This window comes from Trypanosoma cruzi, genomic scaffold (genome assembly GCF_000209065.1).
Source record: "Trypanosoma cruzi strain CL Brener 1047053517117 genomic scaffold, whole genome shotgun sequence".
Taxonomy (NCBI): Eukaryota; Euglenozoa; class Kinetoplastea; order Trypanosomatida; family Trypanosomatidae; genus Trypanosoma; species Trypanosoma cruzi.
Window position 1 is genome coordinate 26,771 of NW_001849565.1, and position 24,281 is coordinate 51,051.

The following is a 24,281-nucleotide window of genomic DNA, read 5'->3' on the forward strand; positions in this document are numbered from 1 at the left end:
TCCTGACGATCTGCCACACTCACTCCACCTCACAGTTCACATGGCAGTTACGAGTGGATTTATTCATCCTCCTTCCACGAATATGACCATCCCTTGTCCGAGGTGAGCACCATCAGCCTGAGACGTGCTGCAACGAAGTGCTCCACACTGTTATCCTTTTCGAGAGTTCGGCCAACTGCCCTGTACGTCCATGACTGCGGTGGTTTCCCCTCCCTCACCTCCATTCCCGTCCCCTCGCCGCCAACAACCTTCACGACATGATGCCACCTCGCATTGTACAAAGACTCGTACACTCCCTCCAGGTATATCGGTGCGCTCGACTTCTTTGGGTTCCTCGCTTCCTCGGCGGCTGCATCCAAGAACCTTTTAGTGACTCCATGAACATTTGCTTTTACCTCCGCAGCAGCCACCAACCAATTCAGTAGATTGTGCACACAGTTTTTGTAAAGTTTGCTTATATCTTCCTCCATATCCATTTCATCCCTTACAGCCCTCTCCATCCTCACTTAATGATCTGATGCCTTTATTTCGTTCAGTACTCCCGCATCGTGAATATACTTCGTGGGATCATTAAAACACGCCTCCAACAAGACATCCCGATTGGCGTCCAAAACGCCTCTGCCGTCCAATTCCATCGTAAGAAAATCATTCAGCTTCATGTTGGTGCTGCCAGTGTTTCCCTCCAGCAGGATGTCCTTTACGGTGCTGCTCATGGTCCACTGCAGTCGCTGCCTTTCCTCCACTCTTGTGTGGGTCGCAGCGGGTTGATCTGTCTCACCCTCAGACTCCGGCCTCGCTCTCCTCCAACTATCTCCCTGCGGCACAGCAGACGCTTGATTTCCAGGCATTGATTCCTTCTGTTCTTTTTAGTTGGATTCAGTTAAGGCTCAACAATAACCACCAAACGAGAGGGGAATAAGAGAGATGAAAAAATAGGCACAGAAATGACTGACAACCACAACATGAGTATCATCCACACGGTGTGCGATACCAAGTGCACGAGGACCAACACAACGACGGCGCGCGGGTGCCATCCACCCAGAACAGTGTTGGAGAGGGCAAACAATAATAACAACATGGTGTGCACGGAGGGTTCGTCCACGCACTCCGCTAGCTACGGTCCCGCACCCGTGTGGCACCGCCGACACCGCACACACTTGACAAAAGGACGTGCGGGCATATCACCCCTAACACAAGTGGAAGGAGAATTCGGTGCAGCAGCGGCCACACGCAAGGACAAAAAATCATACACGCCACAACAGCGGCGCATCGTGGTAGGCTCTCACAGAAGGAAAATATATGTATATATGTATATATGTATATATATGTATGGAAAATTTCTGCAATTCGCACAGCACAAAAGATTGTCATGACGTTGCCTTTCTTATTGCATTCGCCATTCATATTCCCAATGCGTAACCCTGCTGATATCACCCCTCCATGGTGAAAACGGCTGCCTTGTTGTGGTGTCACCGCGCAGCCATCCACCTGGGTGGGAAAAAGAAAAAAATCAGGCGTCCGTCCATATGGAATGAGGAGGAACTCTACCGCAGTTTCTTCCACGACGCAAACACTCCGCGGCCAGTGCCCGGTGTCGTGTGCGGACGCCGCGAGGAGGGTTGTGGGCAAACCGCTGTGCCACACGGAGCGCCCCCTCGGAACGCAACAGCAGACGTGTCCCCTTCCGGTCGCACTCGTGGCGGTGGCGGCATCCGCTGCCTCGCTGCGTGCTGGTGGCGTCGGTTACGATGCTGCAGTGTGATAGAGGGTGCCCGACAGGAGCGGTGCTGGGCTGGGTGGGCAGTGCCCTCCGCGGCGAGACGCCCAGCGCGACTCTCGACCGCTGCACTCACGCATTTCCCTCCACGCCTCTCCCTCCATCCGGCAATCGCACAGCCGCCGGCACATTTTCCCCGAAACAACACACACGTGAAGGCGTCGTAGCATATTTCCCGAGAGATCAAAATGACAGCCACACGCTGCAGCCATCGTGCCGACAAGTCCGGCGCGGATGCACCATCACGCGCATTCTTCTGTAAATGTCGGTGCTTTGAATGAATACAAAAAAAAAATTTTTGAACGCGCAAAAGGTAACAGCTGTTGCAAAGAACCTTCCGTAATCGCCTCAATGCCTCGATCATAGTTTAAGGGATGAGCAAAGCACGTGGAGTCAACGGCCGAATACAAAAGTCATGTACAGCCAAAAAAAATAGGCCTGAAAGCTCATGTGCTCAAAAAAAAAAAAAAAAAAGCAAACCATAAATGTAAGTCCAAATAAAATGCACGGCACCATCAAAGGAGTATTCGCGTTACGTATTGTCATTGGTCTCCCACGAGCAGTAGTATCAATGACGGTGGCATCATGATCGCGGTATTCGCTGCATAGTGGAATGCCTGGTGGCGCGGAGCAAATATTCAATTCCTTTAATATTCCGGCACATCCATCCAAAATTAAATTAACACTACATTGTAAAATTAAGGGTCTTTCTCTAAACTAATGGGGACGCAGTATCTTAGCAGTGGAACTCTTCCACGCAAATGAGCGTAAAAAATAAACAAAAATAAAAATAGAAATAAATTTTGTATTTTATTCTCAGCGTAAACCAATAAGCACAAGAAGACGTCACAAAGTTGCACTCATCATGGCCTTTTAGTGTCCGCTATTTTACCTTCTCCCTCCATCTGGCGGTGCCCTTTCATCGTTTTTTCTCCCTTCTTCCGTTGGAGGGGCGCACTGCTGCTACTGCTACTATTTGGATTTTGATCGTGCCGGCACCGCCTGGCAAATTACTGCAGGCTTCAGTCAAAAAAAAAATAATAATAATAATAATAATAAATCTTTTTTTCTTCTTCTTTTTTTCGCGTCGCTTTCTTTGAGGGCGTTGCCGATACCTGCATCGTGGTACCGCTTTTACGGAGCCCTCGCCACCAACATCAATGCCGGTGAAAGAAGCGATAACGACAAGTGGCCAACAACAACAACAAAAAAAAAAAGGATCCTTCCAAGTCTCAGCAAATGGAAGATGACGCGATTAGAACAGCTGCTGCAATGTTAACTGTTCTCCCTTTTTAACGTGCTTATTTGTTTTTAGCACCCAAACACCCGGATCCTCGGAACGCCGTCGCTGACAATGCCTCGTGTACAATAAAGGAGATGCCCTTCGCAGAGTTTGAATGCCCTCCGCATCACACCGTTGCAAGACGAGATTCGCCTCCGTGGTGGCTTTAGAAAGTGTTGCATCAACTAAAGGCATCACCGAGAGAGAGGGACCGTCCTTTTGCAACTGTCTGCCATCTTTTGACAGCCGAACCGAGTGAGTCAAGGTGTATTCAGTCATTGACAAAAAGAGATCCAGTGGGGGTGTAAGACTGTGCTGGGACAGCAATTGAAAAAACTCCACCGCACGAATTCTGTCATCGCAACTAATTGAAGCCGAAGATATTTGCTGAAGTTGCCACTTTGACCACACAGATGCCCTTCGGTACACATTGAGGGCGAAGTAGAGAGCCAGACAAAAGACATCGCATAAGGCGTTGTTCGCCCCGGGCGAAAGAAGGGTGAGGCACACCTCCCGTGGAGGCATCAGCCCCTCCACATCGTCATCGTGCAGAGCACCGACTGTCCAAACAGCCGTGTCTGGTATGGTTGCCAAAGGAGAGAAGGGCAGAAGATCCGTAGATGTGCTGAGCGAAAGAAATGGCGGAACACCATGAGACGGTTGGGACCGTAGGCAGGGATGAGTACCTACACCAAGAGGTCTCAAGTAACGTAAACACTTGTCTTCATCTTTAGCCATGTAAAGTACCCGGCCAATTCGATGAGAACGACGTCTATTCATCGAGAATCATTTCACCTAAAGTCAATATTGATGTGTATATGTATAAACATGTATGTGGAATAAATAAAAATAAAAACCCGTAAGAAAATAAAACAAGTAAAGATGCACATAGACAAAAGGAAAAAAAAAAAAAAAAACAGCAAACAGAGTGAAGATAACCTCTATTCTCGTATTCTTTTAAATAAATAAAAACACGTGAAGAATGGAAACCTATACCTAATCTTGTGCATATATATATACTTATTTATTTACTCGATGTGTTAATGCTGGCCAATAAAATCTAATGAAAGTCGTGTGCTTATGCCCATGCCTTGAAGCTCCTGTAGAAGCAGCTTGAACGCATAGGGAACGTTTACATGTGACACTGTGTTCTTTGTATTACAGTACGGACAGTAACCACAGTACCCCAGAAATCCACACGAGCGGCATGTATCCACGGTAAAAAGATCGGAGCTAAGAAGTAGCCGTTCGTTCAATAGATTTGAAGCACCATAACCAACCATGCAATCTCGTTCCATTTCGCCCACGCGAAGACCACCACTGCGAGATCTACCCTCCGTCGGTTGTCTAGTCAACATTGAACGTGGCCCGGTGGCACGAGCATGCATCTTATCTGTGACCATGTGTTTGAGACGTTGGTAGTAAATAGGGCCAAAAAACACATAGGCCTGCATGATCTCTCCCGTAATGCCGGAGTAAAATGCATCCTTCCCATGGTAGTTAAAGCCGTTTCGTAGCAGGTGCATGCCCAAATCCTCCGCATTGTCTCCGCCAAACGCTGTACCATCTCCAAATGTTCCCGTAAGAGCGCTAACCTTTGAACTAACCAACTCCAGGAGCTTACCGACTGTCATTCGACTCGGGAACCCATGGGGGTTCATGATCATATCGGGGCTTATGCCCTTTTCATTGAAGGGCATGTTGACTCCATCTGTGATAAGACCAACTACACCCTTCTGGCCGTGCCGTGACGAAAATTTATCGCCCGGCTCCGGTACACGAACCTCCCTTGTGATCACCTTAATTTTCTGCTCCACATCCATCGAGCGTTCGGAGTCACCGGGAGGCAAAATAACCACATGGTCCACGACGGCGGGCTGGGGATACTTGTACACAAGAGGATTGGGTCGGGGCTCCAAGGATGCCACCGGTGTATACTTGTTAACTAGAATGTCAAATTGGCGCACAATAGCCCCTTTGCTGGCGATGCCATCACTGTTAAGCGCCTTGCATTTGCCAGCATTGGAATCAGGGGGAAGAATGATTTCGTATTCCCCATTTGGAAGCCGTTCCAAATCCACCTCGTGCTTTCGAAGAACGACGCATCGACCATAACCACGATCGAGTGAGCAGCGGTTGTACACCTGAGCGTCCTCAATGTCATATCCACTGTAGCTCATGACACACACCATCGCATTGATACCAGCCCCCAGTTTCTCGTAGTGGGTAAGGTCCATGGCCTTTGTCCGGCAAAGGGGTCGCTGAGGGTAGGCACCAAGCATCAGAACAGTATCCGTGCGAATGTACTGGTTGTACGCAATCGTGCCCAAAGCCTGTTTGCCCATCGCCGACTGAAAAGTGTTTCTGGCCGACTGATTATGATGCGGAAAGGGTATAATCCCAGCAACGACGCCCAGTAGAGAAAGCGGCTCCACCTCCAGGTGCGTTGTGTATGTTTCAATGTCCCTGGGGTAGACAGCGATAAGACAGTCATTGGCCTCATTCACGTCGATAAATTCCACCAATCCCTCAGCCAAAAAGTCATTGATGGAGTATTGCCCAGCAGAAAGCTGGTCCAGATGGGCGGAGGTGACGGCAGGCTTCGCGTGGTTTACCACAATGTATAATCGGACAATTCTCCCCCCATCACACCCAATTTGCACACTCTTCTGACGATCGTTGATGGCAATCGAAACATGTGGATGCAGCCGTCCAGATCTTCGCAACGCACGCACCCCTCTGCAAAGACGGTTGGGGTAGCGGTGGATGCCAATCAGCGTTCCATTCAAAAAGACCGTGTAATAATTCAAAAACTCCCTGGAACTGATGGAATCCACCTCCTCCACACCCAAGTTATGTGCTGCCGCCCGAACAAAAGAATCATCCATGTCCAACGTCACTTGGCTCAATATGCCAAAGTTCTTAACAAGACCGCAACTTTCCCCCTCGGGCGTGTCACATGGACAAACCATTCCCCACTGACTCGGCTGCAATGAACGTGGCCCACTAATCTTGCGACTCTTTTCAAAGGAAGAGGCGAGACGAGTCATCATACCAATGCATGCAATATAAGACAGTCGCGAGAGCACCTGAGTGATGCCTTGACGGCTCATGTTGAACCGCTTCAGCTCCCACCGGCCACTGCTCAACGCCACCCGCATCCCGCTCTGAATAACCTCCAATTTACTCTCCATGAGCTGCTTTACGTTAAAAGCTTTTGTCGTGTCCTTCTTGGACAGTTGCTGATCCATCGCCGTCTTCACCACACGATTAAATTGCTTCAAGAGATCCTCAAACAGGAGACCCATCAGTGTACCAGTTGTTTCAAACCGCTTATTACCATAAAAGTCTCGTTCGTCAAGCAGGGAGGAATCCACACTTGCTTCAATCATGCGTCGCACCATAAAACACACGTAAAGGGCCTTGTGGCGAAAGTTCCAGTCACGCTGCACCTGTCCCTCCCGGATGTGGCACAAGAGAACATTCCCAAGAAACTCCGCCGCATTGTCTGCCTTGGACTTCTGAATGTGTCTCTGCTGCGCGTCATCCACCTCCCACGAGGTCTCCTTACGTCTTTCACCAATGAAATGCAGCGCATCGTCCTGAGTCTTCACTCCCAAAGCAGCAGCCTGCTCAAAACAGGCGAATAAGACACTTTCAAAGGCAGGCGTCGTGCCAATGTGCTGCGCAATCTGTTGATCGCTTTCCATCCCAAGAGCCTTCAGCATCACCACGATGGGAATGTCTTCCTTGAACGATCGATGCACCATTACAATCCGCCCCTTCTTAAATGTCACGGAACATTTTGAAATGGAATAGTGCGTCTTGCTCTGAACATGAGCCACAATATTGCCGTTGTCATCCGCTTCAATAATGACACGATTCTTGCTCTGCTGCTCTTGTACCAAGCATACCTTTTCCACTCCTTTGATAATGAAGTAACCGCCTGGGTCAAGAGGACACTCCCGCATCGCGACCAGCTCCTCACGAGTCCTTCCAAACAGATTACATGAACTCGACTTCAGCATGATGGGAATTGTCCCAATTTTAATATCGGTCTCCGTGCACGGCCGTTTGTTGCGGTCACGACTTGTATACTCCACATCCACAATCATATCCCCACGATAGGTGAGATCGCGGGTCCTGCATTCGTGTGGAGAAACGGCCTTTGGCAACTGCCCCTTCCCCACAATCTCCCTCGGTTGACAAACCCGGATATTTGTGTATCGAATGGAGAAGTCCGGGTCGATGCTGCTCTTAATCTCCCTGTTGGACTCATTCAAAAGAATCCTCTTCAACTCCACGTTTATTAAGTGGTCAAATGAGGCAATGTGGTGGTTCAAAAGTCCCTTCATTCCGATAAGCGCTGGCAGGAGCGCCAATTTCCGCGTGTTGTACGCGGCATCGTCACTGCCTTGAGTGGGCAAAGGCATCTCCCAAGAAAGTGATTTCCCAAAAGGAAACCAAAAAAAAAAACACTAAAAAAGTGAAATTTGGACTGTGAAGGGGTGGGGATCGCACTAAAGAAGGAGAAGAAAAAAAAAAAAAAAAAGATGTAAACAACAGCAGACACACAAAAAAAAAAAAAAAAAAAAACCACGCACATCGCAACACACACAGACGGTATAGAAAAAAAAAAAATGAAAATATATATACATACAGCAATTGAAAGTTGACAACAGCAACAAGACCTGGCGTTCAGTAAAGGCGGTAAAATTAATACAAGCACTTCATCGCCATCTTATTCGGAGCAGACATGAAGACGGTATTCCTCCATGATCTGTGTTGCGGCCGCCTCAAAGGTCGTTGAGGCGTAACCCATCGCAGACACATCCATCACAAACAAACTGAAGTCACGAATGTAGCGAATACGTGCAGGAAGAAAAGCCGGAGTTGCTGCAATGATAAGAGCACACAAAAAAGAAATGCAGTTATCCGCTGTGGAGTCCGCATGGCAGCCATACCTGGTAAGGGCCTCCATTAAAAGCCCAAGCGTACACTCCATAGCTCGCATAAATGACAACACACTAAGCGACGTGGCATCCAGCACTCGTATCAGCTCAATCTCAGCTAAGAAACTACTCACCGGAAGCTTCTCAAGTAACGACGGAAGAAAATGCTGAAATGGGTACACTTGCTTCAGCTTATTGCACGCATGACTAAAGGCAACGTTTTCCCTATTCATCAATTCATCCCAGTGGGGTACCAATTTATGGCTCAACGCACCCGTCACAACAGCATGGAAGGCCACCAACACGTCCTCCTTCTCCCTTTCTAAATCCACAAAGAAACTGCTCACGGCGTCAGCACCCGCAGTGGAAATTTGAAGAACCTTCGCGACGATCAGCGGCTCATAGCCAAGCATGCACACATAAGAGCTGGACATAATTCCCACCTCCGTCTCAACGAACAAAAAGGCGTCATCCAACTGCTTCTGCAATTCCATGCCTTCACAACCGGCATCCTTCTTCTGGAGGGGAATCCCCTCCAAAAAAGTCCGCAGCACATTCTCATCGTTTTTGAATTGTTGAAGGAGTGAGACCTCACCGGAGAAGTTGGGCTTCTGAAGTCTTGACCAAACATAATTCTGACCGCCGTTTATAGACATGAATGGGGACGCCGAAACAGACACTGCCGCTTCACCCTCTAAAAGTGCGCCTGAAACAAACAACAGACAAAAATTTCCGCTTGTCCCGTAATTCTCACTCCCTCGAATTCCCAATTGGAAAGAAGGCCTCCCAGGACGCAACAAAGATACAAATCCAAGAAATGGCGCATCTGTAGCCTCTTCACCATGGCATAACGTAAACTCGATGCGTACAGCATCTCCAGTAAAAGTAAACATTTCATCAAAGCTACTACCGTGTAGTAAATGTCGTCGCACAACACTTTGTGATACTCGGCGAATAATACGCTGCCTAGATCCTCTGGTTCTCATGGAAAATCCCGTCACAAATCGTTCCACATCATGGTTTGGTGGAATAAGAAGAACGTATTGTTTTCCCTCATAGGAGCTACTCGCAATAAGTGTGAGCAATGAGTTCATATGACCCACCAGCTCACAAAAAAGAATGGACTGCTCTCGTTCCTCATTAAAGGAGTGCGTCGATCCATTTGACATGTATTCATCACCTAATATAGATTATAAATAATATAATGTACGTCAATAAACAAGAAAAGAATGTTGGCAAACAAAAAAAAAAAGAAACGAAAACCAACAAATAAATAAAATAAATAAATATAATATAATATAATCAAATAGCGCAGAGTAACATCAATTGTCCATAACACATAAGCCACTTAAAAAAAACTATTATGCTCAATCTTGGACCTTCCTCTCCCTCTCCCATTTCCTCGTAAGAGCGTCAGCATCTGCAGCTTTACCTTTAGTTGATCCCGAAGAGACTCCAACTCGTCATTCTTCTCCCGTTGACGCCGAATTGCGCTCACACAACAGTCGCTGTCATTTTTATCCTCCGCTCTTAACTTCGTATCCCGGTCGCCAAAATCACCACCCCCGTCCGACTCACGACAGCGACGTCGTGGCCCCGCAGCCACAGGCTTCTTCTCTGCGGCAGCGCCTTCATACGGCAGAGAGGAAATGATGTAGTCCGTGGTGGACGGGTCAAGTGGATGCTTCATGAGGCCGACGCAAGGCCAAAGGACAGCCGTCAAGCTGTCTCTAGGAACATAACACATGCTCAACACACCACCGGGAAAACGGGGAAATGCCTCGCTGTGCACCGCTTGTGTAGAGATACTCCACCACAGCAGAGCCCCGTTTTCACTTCCCACAATGGCGTATCCAAGCCGCGCTGGATCAAACCAAATGAACAGAATAGCACCACTGTGCCCATCGCCAAAGGATTTGCGTTCTATAACACTTTCATTGCGCCCATGCAGACTAATTGGGAGGTTTTGTTCCGACGCATTGCCATAAAAATCAACAAAAAACAATGATCCTTTCGCGGAGCCAATAAGAAGCATCTCATCTCCCGGTGAAGGACGTACTGTCGTGGGTGCGTCATCCAAAGTAATTACAAGTTGCTGTTGGCCCGTTAAGGCATTAAATATGCGACAGGTACGATCGGCCGACCCTGTCACAACCATAAACCCGCTTTCCATAAAGGAACAGGTATTCACCGCCAAGGTGTGCCCATGGAAGAAGGAGCATGGAGCCACTGTCTTGGAACCCCGAGCCACCAAGCTAACTAGTGACCAGGTCTTGCACACAGAATCCTCAGAAGCTGTAACAAGTAAGGACTGATCAGAAGAGATGGTGATTTCCGTGACACAGCGTCTATGTGCCCTTACAAGATGATAAAGCTGCCCCGTGAGTGTGTTCCACACGTATATATTTCCCTCTGCTGTTCCACCAATAAGAAATACACCGTCAGCGGTGCATGCGGAGCACATGATAGGTTCCATCGTGAAGCTCCTTTGCACTGGCTGCTGTGTATGGGGTGAAAAGAAGGAAGTACAACCTCGCGACTGGTGCGCAATAACAGTCTTTAAAGACGCACAGTACGTCAGTCCCCGTCTTTCAATGTGTGTTGTTGCGCATGTCCTCTGTACGGCCTTCGTCTCCAAGTCAATTAGCCTCGACTTGCCCTCTGAGGCAACAAACAACATTATTGATAAGCGGCTACAAAAAAAAAAAAAAAAAAAGAGAGAATTTAAAAAAAACGTACGGTCACTCACACGCAACCTTAACGAATGCATTTCCGTCATTTACCACCCACCCACACCCCTTTTCATGGGCTCATGAAGTACCGTACACAAAGAGAAAAAGCACCACATATGTGGACAACCATACAGCACGTTGAAAAACGTAATTCCATTCCTTCTACCTTTCTTTCTTTTTTGTTTTTGTTTTTCTGTTTATGTTTTTTTTTTTTTTTTGTGTGTGTGTGTCTTCGGTATTGCCGTGCGTGGGAGTTTTACTGTCATTTTCATTTATTTCATGTTCCCTTCACGTGCGTTTCGTGTACATGGAAAAAGGACCCTCCGTGTCACACCATTCCACACTCTTCGTCTGCCACTTAAAGTCCGTCATGGCAAACATCTCGAATGCATCCGGATCCCGGAACTTCGCCACCGACCTGCCATGCGGGTACAGGTCCTCTAAACACAGCACACGACTTCCCTTCGGGAGCAGACGAAATCGCTCGGAGAGGTAGTGGTTCACAGGCCCCGGCATGAGGAGGTTGGCCGCCCAAATCACTGGAGATGACCCAAAGAACTTCTCATCCCGCATGAGGGAACAAAAATCCGCGCAAATAATTTCAACCTCCACCGGCTCCCCGCGTCGCGCCTCAATCATTGGCCGAAGACGGCGCCATGCATCCTGCGCAACAGTTGCATTTCGCTCATTAATCTCCACACCAACGCAACGAGCCCCCGTCAGCAACGCAACCTGAAAGAGAACACTTCCATTTCCACAGCCCAAATCGTAGAACGTGTCCTGCGAGGAGATCTTCGCAACTCTCACGATTCGGGCAACAAACGGAGGAAGAATAGACTTGGCGCACCGTTCCCTCTTCCGATACGTCATCACTTGCCTTCTTGTTGGCAAAGACCCATAACAAACTGCCAACAGCTCCGTTATCCAGAGGCATTCACAGCAATCCTCAACGCAGTGGTAACATCCACTCCTATTCGGGATCTCTCGCAGGGAAAGTACAAAAGGGTCCTTCGACGTACCGCTACCCTCCTCAGAGCGCTCACCGACAACAGAGCGCGGAAGTTTGCGTCGGGAGGAGCTTCCACCACGCACATCGCGCTGAAAATGCCTCAACATCCCACTCTCCCCTAAAGAAAAAAAAAAAAAAAAAAAGGTAGAAAAGAAGCAAATGGCAGGCCACAATTGGAGGGAGAAGGGGTTAGGGGTGGAAGGTGGCTGTCACATATTGCACGTGAACCCACAAATCGCCCGCAGCGCACCGCCGCAGAGTTCGATAAAATATAAAAATAAATAAATAAAAATAAAAAAAGAAAAGAAAAAGTTTTATTCTAACGCAAAAAAAAAAAAAGCGCGAAGTCCCAACCCGATCCCTGCGGCCACCCAGCTCTTACATTGTGCGAAAAGCCCCGCCGCCTACACAGAATTTCATAAAATTAGAAAAAAAAAAAAGAAATTTATTTCCTTTTTATTATACTGGCATATACCCCAGTAATATGAACGACGGAAACAAAAAAGAACAACAAAAAAAGAAAAAAAAAAAAAATTTTTTTAACCCCACCGCCGCCCTTCCGCCCGCCACCACCGCCCTCGTTTTAATTAACACTGTTTTATGGGGAACGGTAGCAACTGTGGGAGAGCAGAAAAACGGGAGTCAAATTAGGGCGGCCTCCGGAACCAACACGCAACAGAAGCAGTCGGTGCAGAGATCCCCCCCCTCCGCCTGCCTGCCTTCCCCGCCTGGTTAAAATCTATTGGCGCCGCGCTACAACAAAAGAAAAAAAAAAAACAGCGACCGTTCACCCCAGCAACAAACGCAAACGTCAAAGAACGCCAACAGAAAGATGCTACACGGCGGGGGAAGGAAAAGGGAAATAGGAAAAGGGGTTAGGGTAAAAATCCCGGACCGCTGACGGTACCCACACGCCCCGCCAGCAACTTCACAGTGGACCTTCAGCTACGGATCTGTATTCGTAATCAAGCACAGATTATACATACATGCATAAATGCATACGTATACATTGTATACATTATATATATATATATATATAATCATCCCCGCATATGTCACAAAAAGAAGAAAAAAGAAAACCCACATAAATAAATAACAGTAGTAGTAGTAGTAAAGATAATAAAGATAATAATGACGCCCATTACTCCCCGCAACCACATCTTAAAGTCCAAGACAGCCGTAAGTACAAAATCAATAATAATAATAATAAAATTGGTCTGTTGTTAATGGGGGGCAAAATCACTCAGCTACGTATTAAGAAAACACACATCCATTTAAAACAAAATACAAAATCCTAAAGACAAAATAAATAAATAAATAAAATAAAATAAAATAAAGCATCAAATTCTTTTTAAAAGAAAAAAAAAAGGGTAGAAAATGCCTAAAATATATATATATATATATATATTTGCTACAAAATAAAATAAACCTAAATCACTCCCCTAAATGGCCCGACTTGGTGCGTAGATTCCCTGTGCAAAAAAGAGTGCAGAGATCAGGCCACAGACGACAAGAGTCAGCATCCAGCCGGCGTAGAGCTTCGCAACAATGATCCAGCGCACATTCCAGAAGCCAACGTCAACAATGCTGATTGCAATCACGGCGCCAGTGATGCAGTGCGTCGAGGAGATCGGCACGCCGTAGCCGGAGGCAAACGAAACAACCATCGCAGTAGAGAGCTCTGCAGAGAAGCCTCGGCTCGGGGTGATCTTCGTGATGCGCTCGCCGAGTAAACTCATTATCCTCACACCAAGCGTCGCAAGACCAAGCACGAGACCGCTGCCACCAATGCACAAAATCCAGATTGGCGTCTCGTTCTTCGACTCCACCACCCGCGTCTGGTAGATGGAGTAGATGGCAGCGAACGGCCCCACCGCATTGCTCACATCGCTCGCACCATGCGCAAAGGATGCACATATGGCCGTGAAAACCTGCAGGTAACGGAACACGTACTCCACGCGCTTGTCGAACAGCTGCGCAGTAACTGTCGGCAAAGCAGCCGTCCCTCGGTGCTCGCTCTCCGAGCTCTTCTCCGCATCGCCCACAAACGTCCCTGTGATGGGCTCAATGAACTTCTTGTCCACCTTTTCCTCAGACTGCGCCGTGCTCGACGAAGTTATATTTCCGCACGCGGTGCCGTCAGCAGCAGGAGCACACTCAACCTTTTCCGCAGAGGGATCAGCCTCAGCCCCTTGCCCCAGCTCAGCGGCACCGCAGCCCAATTCCTCCGCCTGGCGCTCTGCCCTCTCCACCATCAATCTCACACGGCGCTTCAGCAGGGGAATAAGGGCGATCGAGGCAATGCCGGCGCCAACGCCAATGATGGCGGCAACCCACAGGGCCTTCTCCACTGGCCAGTGAAGACGCGACTTGGCGCCCTTGAACAGCACAAAGAAGGACTCCAGGAAGAACGCCACACCGAAGATGACCGGAACAGAGTACAGTGCCCGCTGAACCGAGTTCGCCGGACGGAGCACCAGCGTGCGGATGAGGCCGTACACAGTCGCAGCGGCAAGACCAGTAAGCAGCGGCGAGATAAACCACGACGTAATGATCGGCACCACGCCCGTCACGAAGGGAAATTCGTTCTTCTTCTTCGCCCACGAGACACTGTTGGCGCCACCGTACACAAGCGAAAAGCCAATGATGCCTCCCGCAATGCTGTGCGTCGACGAGACGGGAAGGGTCAAGGCAGTCGCAAGTAGCAACCACGCGAAGGCAGCACCAAGCGCGCACAGCATGCCGTACATCAAAACGTAGGGTTCGCTTGCAAAGTGCGACGAGTCGGCGATGCCGCCGGCGATCGTGGAGGTCACCTCGCCACCAAGAGACACGGCGCCAGCAAACTCACAGATTGAAGCAACAAGAACAATCTGCTTCAGCGTCAGCACGCGGGAGCCATACGTCGTGCCAAAGGCGTTGGCCAGGTCGTTCATTCCCACGCCGCATCCGGTAAGGAAGGCGACAATGCCGCCAACAACGGTGATCCACAGGTAAGGGTTGGTCATCGGCAAATGTTCCTATTATTTCTTCTGCTCGATGGGAAGTGGGTTTTTTAAAGGGCTTGTGGGAGTTTGCAAAAGAGCCTAGCACGATCTGTGGGGAGAACAAGAAAAAAGGGCGAGAGAAGAAGAGTGCGCAAACAAACAAGTGGCGAGATGCCGGAGTTGCCAAGTGCCACTCCTCCCAGCATCGTGTCGTTGCTTCTTAGACCACTGTGAGGAAACACTTTAAGAGAGTGTGTTTGCGTGAAACCCTCGTAAAAACGGGTATTTGCACAAAGTGATGTTTCTCCGGTGGCAACCTTTCCTTTGCGTTCAGCTACACACTTAGAGTGCCGGCTGCACGGAGATGCATACTCCATGGGGCATAGCTGCGGATTATGTGGGCTCCCGACACATTCTCACGTGCCCTTTACTTTTGAGTGATTACACAAAAGAGAAGTGGTGCGGGCGCAAAAAAAAACAAAACAAAAAACAACCATCAAATTTGTACCACGACGCCTATAGTCTCGGTTGCTTTTGTTTCCCACAACAGGTGCGGGCACACAGCTTCCCCACAAGTAACCTTGTTCTCATCTATGAAGCTGACGACGCCCGACACATACACACACAACAAAAAAAAACCGCATAACGGCAATAAATTCCATTCGTTGCGTCACGACGGCATCACGCAGCCTCCCAATAAACCCTCAGAGCGAGTTCAGCACTTTAAAAAAATTTGTTTTATTCCCTAATATGTCGATTCTCCTACGAAGCAACAAGGAGCGGTCGTCGTGCGGTGTCCCCGCTGCCCCTTCGCAGAAACAATCTTTATTACAAAAAAAAAAAAAAAACACCCACCCCCCACACTCACAATGCACCGCAGACGACAACGCGTAAACACGGTTGCCCACACAGCGCCAGTGTCGTGTGACTGATGCTACAAAACAGGAGATGTTCGGGAAGCCGCAACAAAAACACAACACATCCCGTTTTTCAGTCCTCTCCCGGTTACAAAGCCTGCTACGGCAGAAAAAAAAAAAAAAAAAAGATTTATTAAAAACAGAATGGCGACGATGTTCAGTGCTCCACTCTATAGCATACGCATATATATATATATATATATATATATATATATACGCAGGGCAATATGCCACTTATTCCTTATTGCCCTTCTATTACAAAGCACAAGCCACTTATTCCTACAATAAACTTACGTCAAATATTTCCTGAGAAAAAATTTTTTTTTAAATAATTTGCCTGCCTCCAGCCACACTGCGAACACAAAAGGCTCCAAACAAATAAATTGCAAAAAAGTTCTATTCACGTGGCCCGACTTGGTGCGTAGATTCCCTGTGCAAAAAAGAGTGCAGAGATCAAGCCACAGACGACAAGAGTCAGCATCCAGCCGGCGTAGAGCTTCGCAACAATGATCCAGCGCACATTCCAGAAGCCAACGTCAACAATGCTGATTGCAATCACGGCGCCAGTGATGCAGTGCGTCGAGGAGATCGGCACGCCGTAGCCGGAGGCAAACGAAACAACCATCGCAGTAGAGAGCTCTGCAGAGAAGCCTCGGCTCGGGGTGATCTTCGTGATGCGCTCGCCGAGTAAACTCATGATCCTCACACCAAGCGTCGCAAGACCAAGCACGAGACCGCTGCCACCAATGCACAAAATCCAGATTGGCGTCTCGTTCTTCGACTCCACCACCCGCGTCTGGTAGATGGAGTAGATGGCAGCGAACGGCCCCACCGCATTGCTCACATCGCTCGCACCATGCGCAAAGGATGCACATATGGCCGTGAAAACCTGCAGGTAACGGAACACGTACTCCACGCGCTTGTCAAACAGCTGCGCAGTAACTGTCGGCAAAGCAGCCGTCCCTCGGTGCTCGCTCTCCGAGCTCTTCTCCGCATCGCCCACAAACGCCCCTGTAATGGGCTCAATGAACTTCTTGTCCACCTTTTCCTCAGACTGCGCCGTGCTCGACGAAGTTATATTTCCGCACGCGGTGCCGTCAGCAGCAGGAGCACACTCAACCTTTTCCGCAGAGGGATCAGCCTCAGCCCCTTGCCCCAGCTCAGCGGCACCGCAGCCCAATTCCTCCGCCTGGCGCTCTGCCCTCTCCACCATCAATCTCACACGGCGCTTCAGCAGGGGAATAAGGGCGATCGAGGCAATGCCGGCGCCAACGCCAATGATGGCGGCAACCCACAGGGCCTTCTCCACTGGCCAGTGAAGACGCGACTTGGCGCCCTTGAACAGCACAAAGAAGGACTCCAGGAAGAACGCCACACCGAAGATGACCGGAACAGAGTACAGTGCCCGCTGAACCGAGTTCGCCGGACGGAGCACCAGCGTGCGGATGAGGCCGTACACAGTCGCAGCGGCAAGACCAGTAAGCAGCGGCGAGATAAACCACGACGTAATGATCGGCACCACGCCCGTCACGAAGGGAAATTCGTTCTTCTTCTTCGCCCACGAGACACTGTTGGCGCCACCGTACACAAGCGAAAAGCCAATGATGCCTCCCGCAATGCTGTGCGTCGACGAGACGGGAAGGGTCAAGGCAGTCGCAAGTAGCAACCACGCGAAGGCAGCACCAAGCGCGCACAGCATGCCGTACATCAAAACGTAGGGTTCGCTTGCAAAGTGCGACGAGTCGGCGATGCCGCCGGCGATCGTGGAGGTCACCTCGCCACCAAGAGACACGGCACCAGCAAACTCACAGATTGAAGCAACAAGAACAATCTGCTTCAGCGTCAGCACGCGGGAGCCATACGTCGTGCCAAAGGCGTTGGCCAGGTCGTTCATTCCCACGCCGCATCCGGTAAGGAAGGCGACAATGCCGCCAACAACGGTGATCCACAGGTAAGGGTTGGTCATCGGCAAATGTTCCTAGTATTTCTTCTGCTCGATGGGAAGTGGGTTTTTTAAAAGGCTTGTGGGAGTTTGCAAAAGAGCCTAGCACGATCTGTGGGGAGAACAAGAAAAAAGGGCGAGAGAAGAAGAGTGCGCAAACAAACAGGTGGCGAGATGCCGGAGTTGCCAAGTGCCACTACTCCCAGCAAGCGCGGTCGAACACGCAACTCTGAATGGCTTAATAAAACGTTTTTCCATGCGTTAATGTTGTGAATGGTAGAGTAAAAACGTTCTTGTGGAGTAAGATAATGTCTATGGTTTGCTTTGTGCGTTTGTTACAGCTTACTGAATAAATTTGTGTTTCTGCTTCCTGTTTTTCATTTGTAGGACTTCTAAAAAAGGCTTTTCCCTCGCAATAACTTGTGCAATTTCCGCTTTAAGGCAATTGTTAATTGTGATATTCATGTACATTTTAAGGGATTCACAGTGTTTGATATGGGAAAGTACAATTTGCGCCCGGGCCCTCCCCTCCCTTCTTTGAAGTGACACAAGAGACTTATAAAGGGAGTATGGGAGCCCTGTAATGGATTGCAGTGCATGATGTGCCTCGTTGACAATGATGGCGTACTGTTCATTGAACTCTTCAAAAATGGCTTTTCTCTCAGCAAATTCAACATTGGTAGCAATAATAAATGCTCCATGAAACATGGACGCCGCAATAGATGTTCGTTTCCGTCTCTCAACGTCGCGCAGCTTCTGTCGCATCTGGGATTCTTCCATAAAAACCGCTTGTTGTTGCGCCACGTGTCGGGCTGCTCTCTCTAATATTTTTCTCTTCTCCCGCTGCTGACGATAAAACGACTCCACCCCTCTCTGCTCTTTCAGTAATGTGTCACGGGATTCCTTATATTCTGTGGCAAATCCGTGAAGCTCCAGTTGGCGTTGAAGAAGTTCTAAAAGTATGTCACGTTGACTGTTGATTGGCTTTGTGCTGGGGTTCCACCTCCCCCGCATTCTTTGCCGCAGCGTTCGCTCCTTCTCCTGACTATTGAGAGTATCCGCGGGAGCTCGCAGGGTGCTTACAAACCGTAGGCTGCATACGTTGTCGGTGCAGCCGCGGCGAAAAACGGGTCCCATGTTTGATTTTGCCGCCCTTGACGACGGCGCAAGGCACTCCTGCGTGTCGCACTGTTTCAATGCTCGCCTCCATGCATGACCGTCCCTCAGCATGTCATCCACAAATCTTCCACTGAGCATCTCCGTGCTTCGTGCCGTTAGGAGGTTTTTTTCTTCTCCGGTGTTCTCCGCGACTAACACCGGTGCCACAGAGAGAGAAAGATAGAGAAAGGAGGGAAGGAAAGAAGGGTGGGAAACCAACAAGATCCCCTTTTGTGCCTAAAAACGTGTACGGAACAAAAAAAATAAAAAATAAAAAATAAATGTAGAAAGAAGAAGAAAAAAAAAAAAAAAGGAAAAAAGAATTGTCGCCCAAACAATATGAATCGTCGGCATCAAAATCCAATAAGTAAATATGTATACATATGTATGTGCATATATAATGAACGACACGTGATGGATGGAAATGTTTCAAACGGCGTTGAGGTTTCCATAATTCCGCTCCATGCCGCTTCGTCTCTCTCCTTCTTTCTTTTTTTTTCCCCCTCCCACTCTCACCGTGCATGAGTAGCCTCCAAATCCGTGCAACGATTAAAAAAGCGAGGGTTGGGAAGCGAGTGGCGGATGAATAAATGTCTAAAAACAACATGCACAGACAGCGGTAAAATAAAAATAAAAATAAAAAGAAAGAGAAATAAAGCCAAAACAAATAATTTTTTTTTTTTTAAGAAAAACGTACAAATCAATCAAAAAAAAAAAAAACTTCGTCACGTTTCATCCCTTTCTCCCTGTCGGTTTCTCGTTCCCGTCGCTCTCACATGGGTCTAACGTCTCCTCCAAGCAGCCGCCCTGCCACCCCCTTGTATGCCCCCCTCCCGCCGCGTTCACTTCATGGGCGCCTCATCCCACGCGATGGGCGTCACCGTGACGGTTGGCCGCGGCATTGCGATGAAACGCCCCAACAGGTCCCCGTGCGGAAACTCTGGCGGGCACTGGTTAAGGTACGCATCGAAGTACGCCACCTGTGTGTAGTAACCAACCCGCAGAAACTCCTGCCCCCGATATTGAAATGAGATCACAAGAATAGTGACGCCTAGCACTTCCTGCGGGGGCACTAACTCAACCTGCGGCGGGTCACACTCCATCGTGAGCTCCGTGGTGCCCCTCTCAAGTGGGCCAATGTCAAAAGAGTCTAGCACTTGGTCGTAGTCTGCCGACGATGCGCTACCCACCCAGACAAACGCCACCGAAATGGGATCCTGCAGCGCCTGCAGGGCTTCTAGGCGCATACGCCAGTGCAACCTCTGCGTATATGAAGCGGGGTTGTCCCCAAGAAGCTCTATCTCCAGCAGCTGAACAATGGGTTGGGTGCCCATCGACTTTCTTGCTGTTGTTTTTACCGTTTTTGGTTGTTGTTGTTGTTTCTTCTTTGGCCTTGCGGCTCTTGTTAACTCTGTTTACTTGCCTTCTCACTCTATCTCTTTCTCTCTTTCTCTCTTACTCTATATATTTATATATTTATAAATAATTATATGGTTTTGTGGAAATGTATGATGGCTTGTGGGGCGGTGTGTCCTCCTCCTTCTGCCGGTGACTGGTGGGCGGAAAAAAAAAAAAAAGGACCAACACACACAAACACACAAGCACGCGTTTGTCCACCACGTCCTCTTGAGATATCAGTGAGCATCCATCACAAAACAAAACAAAACAAAGAAGAAGAAAAAAAAAAGAAGCAAGTAATTACAGTAAAAAAAATGTAGCACTTTTACAAAAGAAAAAGAGGAGGAAAAAGAACCAAATTGTGGTTGCCATCCACATGCAGAAGGATAAAAACACATGCAAAAAGAAAGGGGGAAAAAAGCGTTCTGTTTTGTTTCTTGTGACTGACTGTTGTGTTTTTCTGTTGTTGTTATTTTGCTTTTGTTTTTTAGCCACCCGCCTGCGTATCACTCCCTCATGAGCTCGCGGAGAGAACAATTTTCCTTGAGGAAAACAGCGCGGGTCACCTCGCCGGCCGCGTCAACGCTGAACTTGAATAAACTGTCCCTCAGACCCTCACAGAGCATGTCGATAAGTGTCCTCCACTCACTTTCAAGCCACAGCAACGCCGTTCCCTCCGTCTCGGGTGGATGCGAGTCCCCCGCGACGACATGCGAAAGAGAGAGGAACCACCACCAACTCTCTTCAGGGGCACGCTGCCACGTCTCAAGAATTTTTGTCCGCTGCATGAAGTAGTCGACTTGCCCTTCATCCACCGCCATCGCACAAACACTTCGCATGGCAAGCCTCTGCTCCAGCATGCCACTTAGCACAGCTGGGCTCTTCATCGTGGCCTTCACCTGCTGTTCTGCGACGGCCCCGACCTGAATGACGAGATCAAAACAAATCGAGTCGTAAAGAAGCGTTTCTTGTGGCACCGCAGGCCCAGCAGTCGAAACATCTGAGGCCGCCAAACCGATGGGGAGCAAAAGAGACTCACGTCTACCGGAATCAAATACACGAATTAAACGCATCTCAATGATATTTCCAAAAATATGGGACCGTTCTCCGTGGTGAATGGCAGGAGGAGGGGGAAAAACAGACTTCTGTTCCTCTGTCATCTCAGACCTCGCATGCAGTGTGGGAATAACAACACCCTTCGAAATAGGGCCCTTCCTCTCCGCGCGCATATAATACGGCAGCCGTGACGTGCTCCCAGAGGCGACCGCAAGAGGAACATCGCGACCATTAAGTTCGCCCAAGTAACGACGCACGTCAGTCCGTGCCTCAACACTCAGCTGGCGTAAACGCAATATCTCCTCCGCACGGGCCATGAGAGTTTTTCGTCCCATGACCTTCTCACGAACCAATTCGAGAGATGAGATAACTGTACGGAGATACGAGGAGGCGGGTCTTTGTAAGACCTTCGTGAATTCATTTGCCAAGACGTGCAGGCAGTCCGGTCCCAAGTCATCCACTGCAAAGCGAATGAAGGATGAATTTTGTACAATAACAGGTGTCAAGGAGGCTACGGGCATCGTGATCGCAATTTCCTTGACAGGGGTGGCGCACGGCACATCCATAATGCAGAACGAGGGGGTCTCTGTCTCCTCATTCTTCAACATGACAATGACGAAAGAGTTCACTGCCTCGTTTTTTGCGGAAGCCAAAAAAAGACCAGCAAAATCCGTCGCTACACCCGCGGGCATCGACAAGTCAGCATCACTGATGCTGCACCGTAACGGCCGCACAAATCCACTAGGTGATGAAATCACTCTGTAATCAAGGCGAGCACGAGTGTACAGGACTTTGGCATGTTGAAAGGGATGCGAGGGCCGACTCCGAGATGGCGTGAGAGCAAAGATAAGAACACTGGACCCCTCGGAGGGAAATTCACTGCCGCAGTCCTCCTCCAGAGACTCCACACCACATCCCTCCGCACAATCCTCCCACAGCTGCACCATGACATCCTCCTTCTGCTCACACGTCAGCACAAGCGAAGTCAGACGCCAAGACGGCGCGTGTTTGTCGACTCAGACGGCACTGCGGCCTCACGCAAAACGCCCTCAAGTCGTTTTAACTGCGCAAGGAGGTTCCTCACAACCTTCGCACCGGTGCTGACGGCGTCGCCGTTGCCAACCACCTGTTCAACAAAAATGGGTGGAAGAATACGTTCCACAACCCCGCGTATCGACGGTACGAGTCCACCGAGCGGGTGAACCGCTGCCGAGGACACAACAGGAGGATTTGTTTGGTAAAAACCAAGCGCAGCAGTCGGATCCACCGGTCGCGTACAGTTGTAATTAATCGACAAGACCACATCATCACGACAGTCGACTGGAGAGCAGAAATTCTTCAAGAGCATCTTTGCTCCACACACCAACAACTTATGCCCGCAGCGAAGGATACCCTCCCGCACGAGGTTCGTCAGCGGCACATCCAGAGCCACCTTAATTTCATAGCAGCCATCGGAAATCACACCCACAGAAGTATGTGGCGCAAGACGTTCCTCAAGGGAAAGACACACAACGCTTACAACCAATAACGATGATGCTGGAACATCCCCTTCTGTCAGAACACGCAGCGCTGGTCGCACCCCATCCACAAACTCTCGGTTGTATTTGAAGCAGAGGTACAGAAGAGCGTGGGACACAGAAAATACAGGAAGAGGTGGGCTACAGCAAAGCGATAATCCACGAAGTTTCAACAAAGTCGATTTCAGCATCTGTTGGCACCAATTCTCCGAACAACTGTTCGTGCAAGCCCCCAGTTTCACCAAAGCCGTATGGAAGGACCTGGGGGGCACAGAGTCATCTTCCGCACTCAGAGCTAGAAGCAGCAAAAGTTCCGGAGAGCACCCCACACACTTGAATGCAAAAGTGCTTTGCACAACTTCTACACTCGATGGAAGAGACGACATGGCCAAAGAAAAAAACGCAAAAATATCAAAGGACAAAGACCTCATCTCTCTTCTTGCAGGCGCATCCTGGAAACGATTCGGCGGCACCACCTGGCGCAGCTGTGGTGATCGAGCAAAAGGAACTACAAAACAACCCCGTCGTGGACCCACAAAAGAAGGCGAAGCCGCTGAAGAAGAATTGTTTATTCCACGAGCACTACACTCTTTATCACATGGCGTTGCGCAATTATCGGCGTCTATTCGATCCCTTGCGGCCTGTAACGATTTCTCTGACACAACAACAGGCTGCCCGGAGGCCGTGGAAAAGAGTGTCGCCACAGCTGCATCCCCAGTGCCATGGGTCAGTGGTATCTGTGCGTCGTCGGCGTCCAGTCTCTCCCTTGCGGCCTGCAACGATTTCTCTGACACAACAACAGGCTGCCCGGAGGCCGTGGAAAAGAGTGTCGCCACACACCCCTCTTTTTGCTCTTCCGATTGATTGCTCACTGACAGATGTGGCAAACGTAATTCGGACCCAATTTCTGCTGCGCCTTCACGGATTCGTTTTCGAATATTGCGAAAGCACATGGAGCAACGTACTCTACCAGGCGCGTTGATAAATGTGCAATGAGCACACACGTTGTCCGGCTCCAATCCCATGGAAGCTCTACCTACAAGCCCCAACAGAAAAATAAAAATAAAGAAAAAAAAAAGAAGCAATAGCAAAAATATATATATATATTGCCGGTGTTAAACGAGAGGTTGTCAAAGACGCCTTTGTGGAGCTGCCCAAAAAGCCGACCTCTTGCCAAAAATCCCCGCCGAGCGCAACCCAAAGGAACCAAGTCATGCCAACTAACAGCATCTGAGTAATTTTTAAAAAGGCAGGAAAATGCACACTCTGATACATACGCCATGTGCGCTTCATTTCAAAGGAATATACGCAGCGGGATCGAAAAAATCCATATCTTTCATGATGCTAAGAATGGCGTTCACGTAGTCCCAGAGAGGCTGTTTGTACGCCGACGGCATGGTGGAGCCACCAAGTTTGTCGTAGTGTGCTAAAATAGACGGCAAAGCCATAAAAAAGCGAAGAAGATACTCCACAGGTAAAACTGCGGCACATTTATGTGAAGCTGTTGCTGTTGGGCTGCCGTCCCTGTCGTTGTGACGTCGCTTCTGCCCATGC

The 24,281-nt window shown here is 49.1% G+C and overlaps 10 protein-coding genes and 2 pseudogenes across 10 annotated transcripts, besides 36 other annotated features; all 12 read right to left on the reverse strand.

The window, feature by feature from the left end:
- On the reverse strand, positions 1–848 carry Tc00.1047053511417.20 (annotated as a pseudogene; the record flags this gene model as incomplete).
- Positions 1–4,659: a sequence feature (heterozygous, Esmeraldo-like haplotype).
- Positions 1,296–1,331: a microsatellite.
- Positions 2,554–2,578: a microsatellite.
- Positions 2,814–2,836: a microsatellite.
- On the reverse strand, positions 3,033–3,839 carry Tc00.1047053511417.30 (hypothetical protein, conserved; the record flags this gene model as incomplete). The annotated part of the gene is made up of 1 exon (XM_805997.1): positions 3,033–3,839. One exon carries the CDS (start codon positions 3,837–3,839, stop codon positions 3,033–3,035), a length of 807 nt encoding a protein of 268 aa, XP_811090.1.
- Positions 3,901–3,997: a sequence feature (A-rich).
- Tc00.1047053511417.40 (DNA-directed RNA polymerase III subunit, putative) lies at positions 4,100–7,492 on the reverse strand (the record flags this gene model as incomplete). Its single annotated transcript, XM_805998.1, has 1 exon — positions 4,100–7,492. The coding sequence occupies one exon, from the start codon at positions 7,490–7,492 to the stop codon at positions 4,100–4,102; it is 3,393 nt and encodes a 1,130-aa protein (XP_811091.1).
- Positions 4,660–5,234: a sequence feature (areas merged during assembly that could not be assigned to a particular haplotype. This can correspond to areas where the two haplotypes were merged or to regions with more than two copies in the genome that were merged during assembly.).
- Positions 5,235–5,741: a sequence feature (areas merged during assembly that could not be assigned to a particular haplotype. This can correspond to areas where the two haplotypes were merged or to regions with more than two copies in the genome that were merged during assembly.).
- Positions 5,742–6,309: a sequence feature (areas merged during assembly that could not be assigned to a particular haplotype. This can correspond to areas where the two haplotypes were merged or to regions with more than two copies in the genome that were merged during assembly.).
- Positions 6,310–6,803: a sequence feature (areas merged during assembly that could not be assigned to a particular haplotype. This can correspond to areas where the two haplotypes were merged or to regions with more than two copies in the genome that were merged during assembly.).
- Positions 6,804–7,553: a sequence feature (areas merged during assembly that could not be assigned to a particular haplotype. This can correspond to areas where the two haplotypes were merged or to regions with more than two copies in the genome that were merged during assembly.).
- Positions 7,554–7,590: a sequence feature (heterozygous, Esmeraldo-like haplotype).
- Positions 7,582–7,655: a sequence feature (A-rich).
- Positions 7,591–7,622: a sequence feature (areas merged during assembly that could not be assigned to a particular haplotype. This can correspond to areas where the two haplotypes were merged or to regions with more than two copies in the genome that were merged during assembly.).
- Positions 7,623–7,700: a sequence feature (heterozygous, non-Esmeraldo-like haplotype).
- Positions 7,701–8,699: a sequence feature (haploid, non-Esmeraldo-like haplotype).
- Tc00.1047053511417.50 (uncharacterized protein) lies at positions 7,801–9,180 on the reverse strand (the record flags this gene model as incomplete). The annotated part of the gene is made up of 1 exon (XM_805999.1): positions 7,801–9,180. The coding sequence occupies one exon, from the start codon at positions 9,178–9,180 to the stop codon at positions 7,801–7,803; it is 1,380 nt and encodes a 459-aa protein (XP_811092.1).
- Positions 8,700–24,281: a sequence feature (heterozygous, Esmeraldo-like haplotype).
- Positions 9,204–9,320: a microsatellite.
- On the reverse strand, positions 9,360–10,691 carry Tc00.1047053511417.60 (hypothetical protein, conserved; the record flags this gene model as incomplete). Its single annotated transcript, XM_806000.1, has 1 exon — positions 9,360–10,691. One exon carries the CDS (start codon positions 10,689–10,691, stop codon positions 9,360–9,362), a length of 1,332 nt encoding a protein of 443 aa, XP_811093.1.
- Positions 10,709–10,745: a sequence feature (A-rich).
- Positions 10,911–10,961: a sequence feature (T-rich).
- On the reverse strand, positions 11,032–11,859 carry Tc00.1047053511417.70 (hypothetical protein, conserved; the record flags this gene model as incomplete). Its single annotated transcript, XM_806001.1, has 1 exon — positions 11,032–11,859. The coding sequence occupies one exon, from the start codon at positions 11,857–11,859 to the stop codon at positions 11,032–11,034; it is 828 nt and encodes a 275-aa protein (XP_811094.1).
- Positions 11,873–11,895: a microsatellite.
- Positions 12,017–12,063: a microsatellite.
- Positions 12,248–12,286: a microsatellite.
- Positions 12,730–12,791: a microsatellite.
- Positions 12,844–12,887: a microsatellite.
- Positions 12,946–12,966: a sequence feature (AT_rich).
- Positions 13,068–13,089: a microsatellite.
- Positions 13,139–13,160: a microsatellite.
- Tc00.1047053511417.80 (phosphate-repressible phosphate permease, putative) lies at positions 13,195–14,760 on the reverse strand (the record flags this gene model as incomplete). The annotated part of the gene is made up of 1 exon (XM_806002.1): positions 13,195–14,760. The coding sequence occupies one exon, from the start codon at positions 14,758–14,760 to the stop codon at positions 13,195–13,197; it is 1,566 nt and encodes a 521-aa protein (XP_811095.1).
- Positions 15,766–15,796: a sequence feature (AT_rich).
- Positions 15,840–15,872: a microsatellite.
- Positions 15,968–15,991: a sequence feature (AT_rich).
- Tc00.1047053511417.90 (phosphate-repressible phosphate permease, putative) lies at positions 16,057–17,622 on the reverse strand (the record flags this gene model as incomplete). The annotated part of the gene is made up of 1 exon (XM_806003.1): positions 16,057–17,622. One exon carries the CDS (start codon positions 17,620–17,622, stop codon positions 16,057–16,059), a length of 1,566 nt encoding a protein of 521 aa, XP_811096.1.
- On the reverse strand, positions 17,941–18,855 carry Tc00.1047053511417.94 (hypothetical protein, conserved; the record flags this gene model as incomplete). The annotated part of the gene is made up of 1 exon (XM_806005.1): positions 17,941–18,855. One exon carries the CDS (start codon positions 18,853–18,855, stop codon positions 17,941–17,943), a length of 915 nt encoding a protein of 304 aa, XP_811098.1.
- Positions 19,013–19,079: a sequence feature (A-rich).
- Positions 19,378–19,403: a microsatellite.
- Positions 19,422–19,442: a sequence feature (AT_rich).
- Tc00.1047053511417.100 (anti-silencing protein ASF 1, putative) lies at positions 19,599–20,090 on the reverse strand (the record flags this gene model as incomplete). The annotated part of the gene is made up of 1 exon (XM_806004.1): positions 19,599–20,090. The coding sequence occupies one exon, from the start codon at positions 20,088–20,090 to the stop codon at positions 19,599–19,601; it is 492 nt and encodes a 163-aa protein (XP_811097.1).
- Positions 20,218–20,248: a sequence feature (AT_rich).
- Positions 20,407–20,442: a microsatellite.
- Tc00.1047053511417.120 lies at positions 20,660–23,752 on the reverse strand (annotated as a pseudogene).
- Positions 23,780–23,829: a sequence feature (A-rich).
- On the reverse strand, positions 24,017–24,281 carry Tc00.1047053511417.129 (hypothetical protein, conserved; the record flags this gene model as incomplete). Its single annotated transcript, XM_806006.1, has 1 exon — positions 24,017–24,281. A coding segment is annotated over one exon (265 nt), but the record flags the coding sequence as incomplete, so codon positions are not given.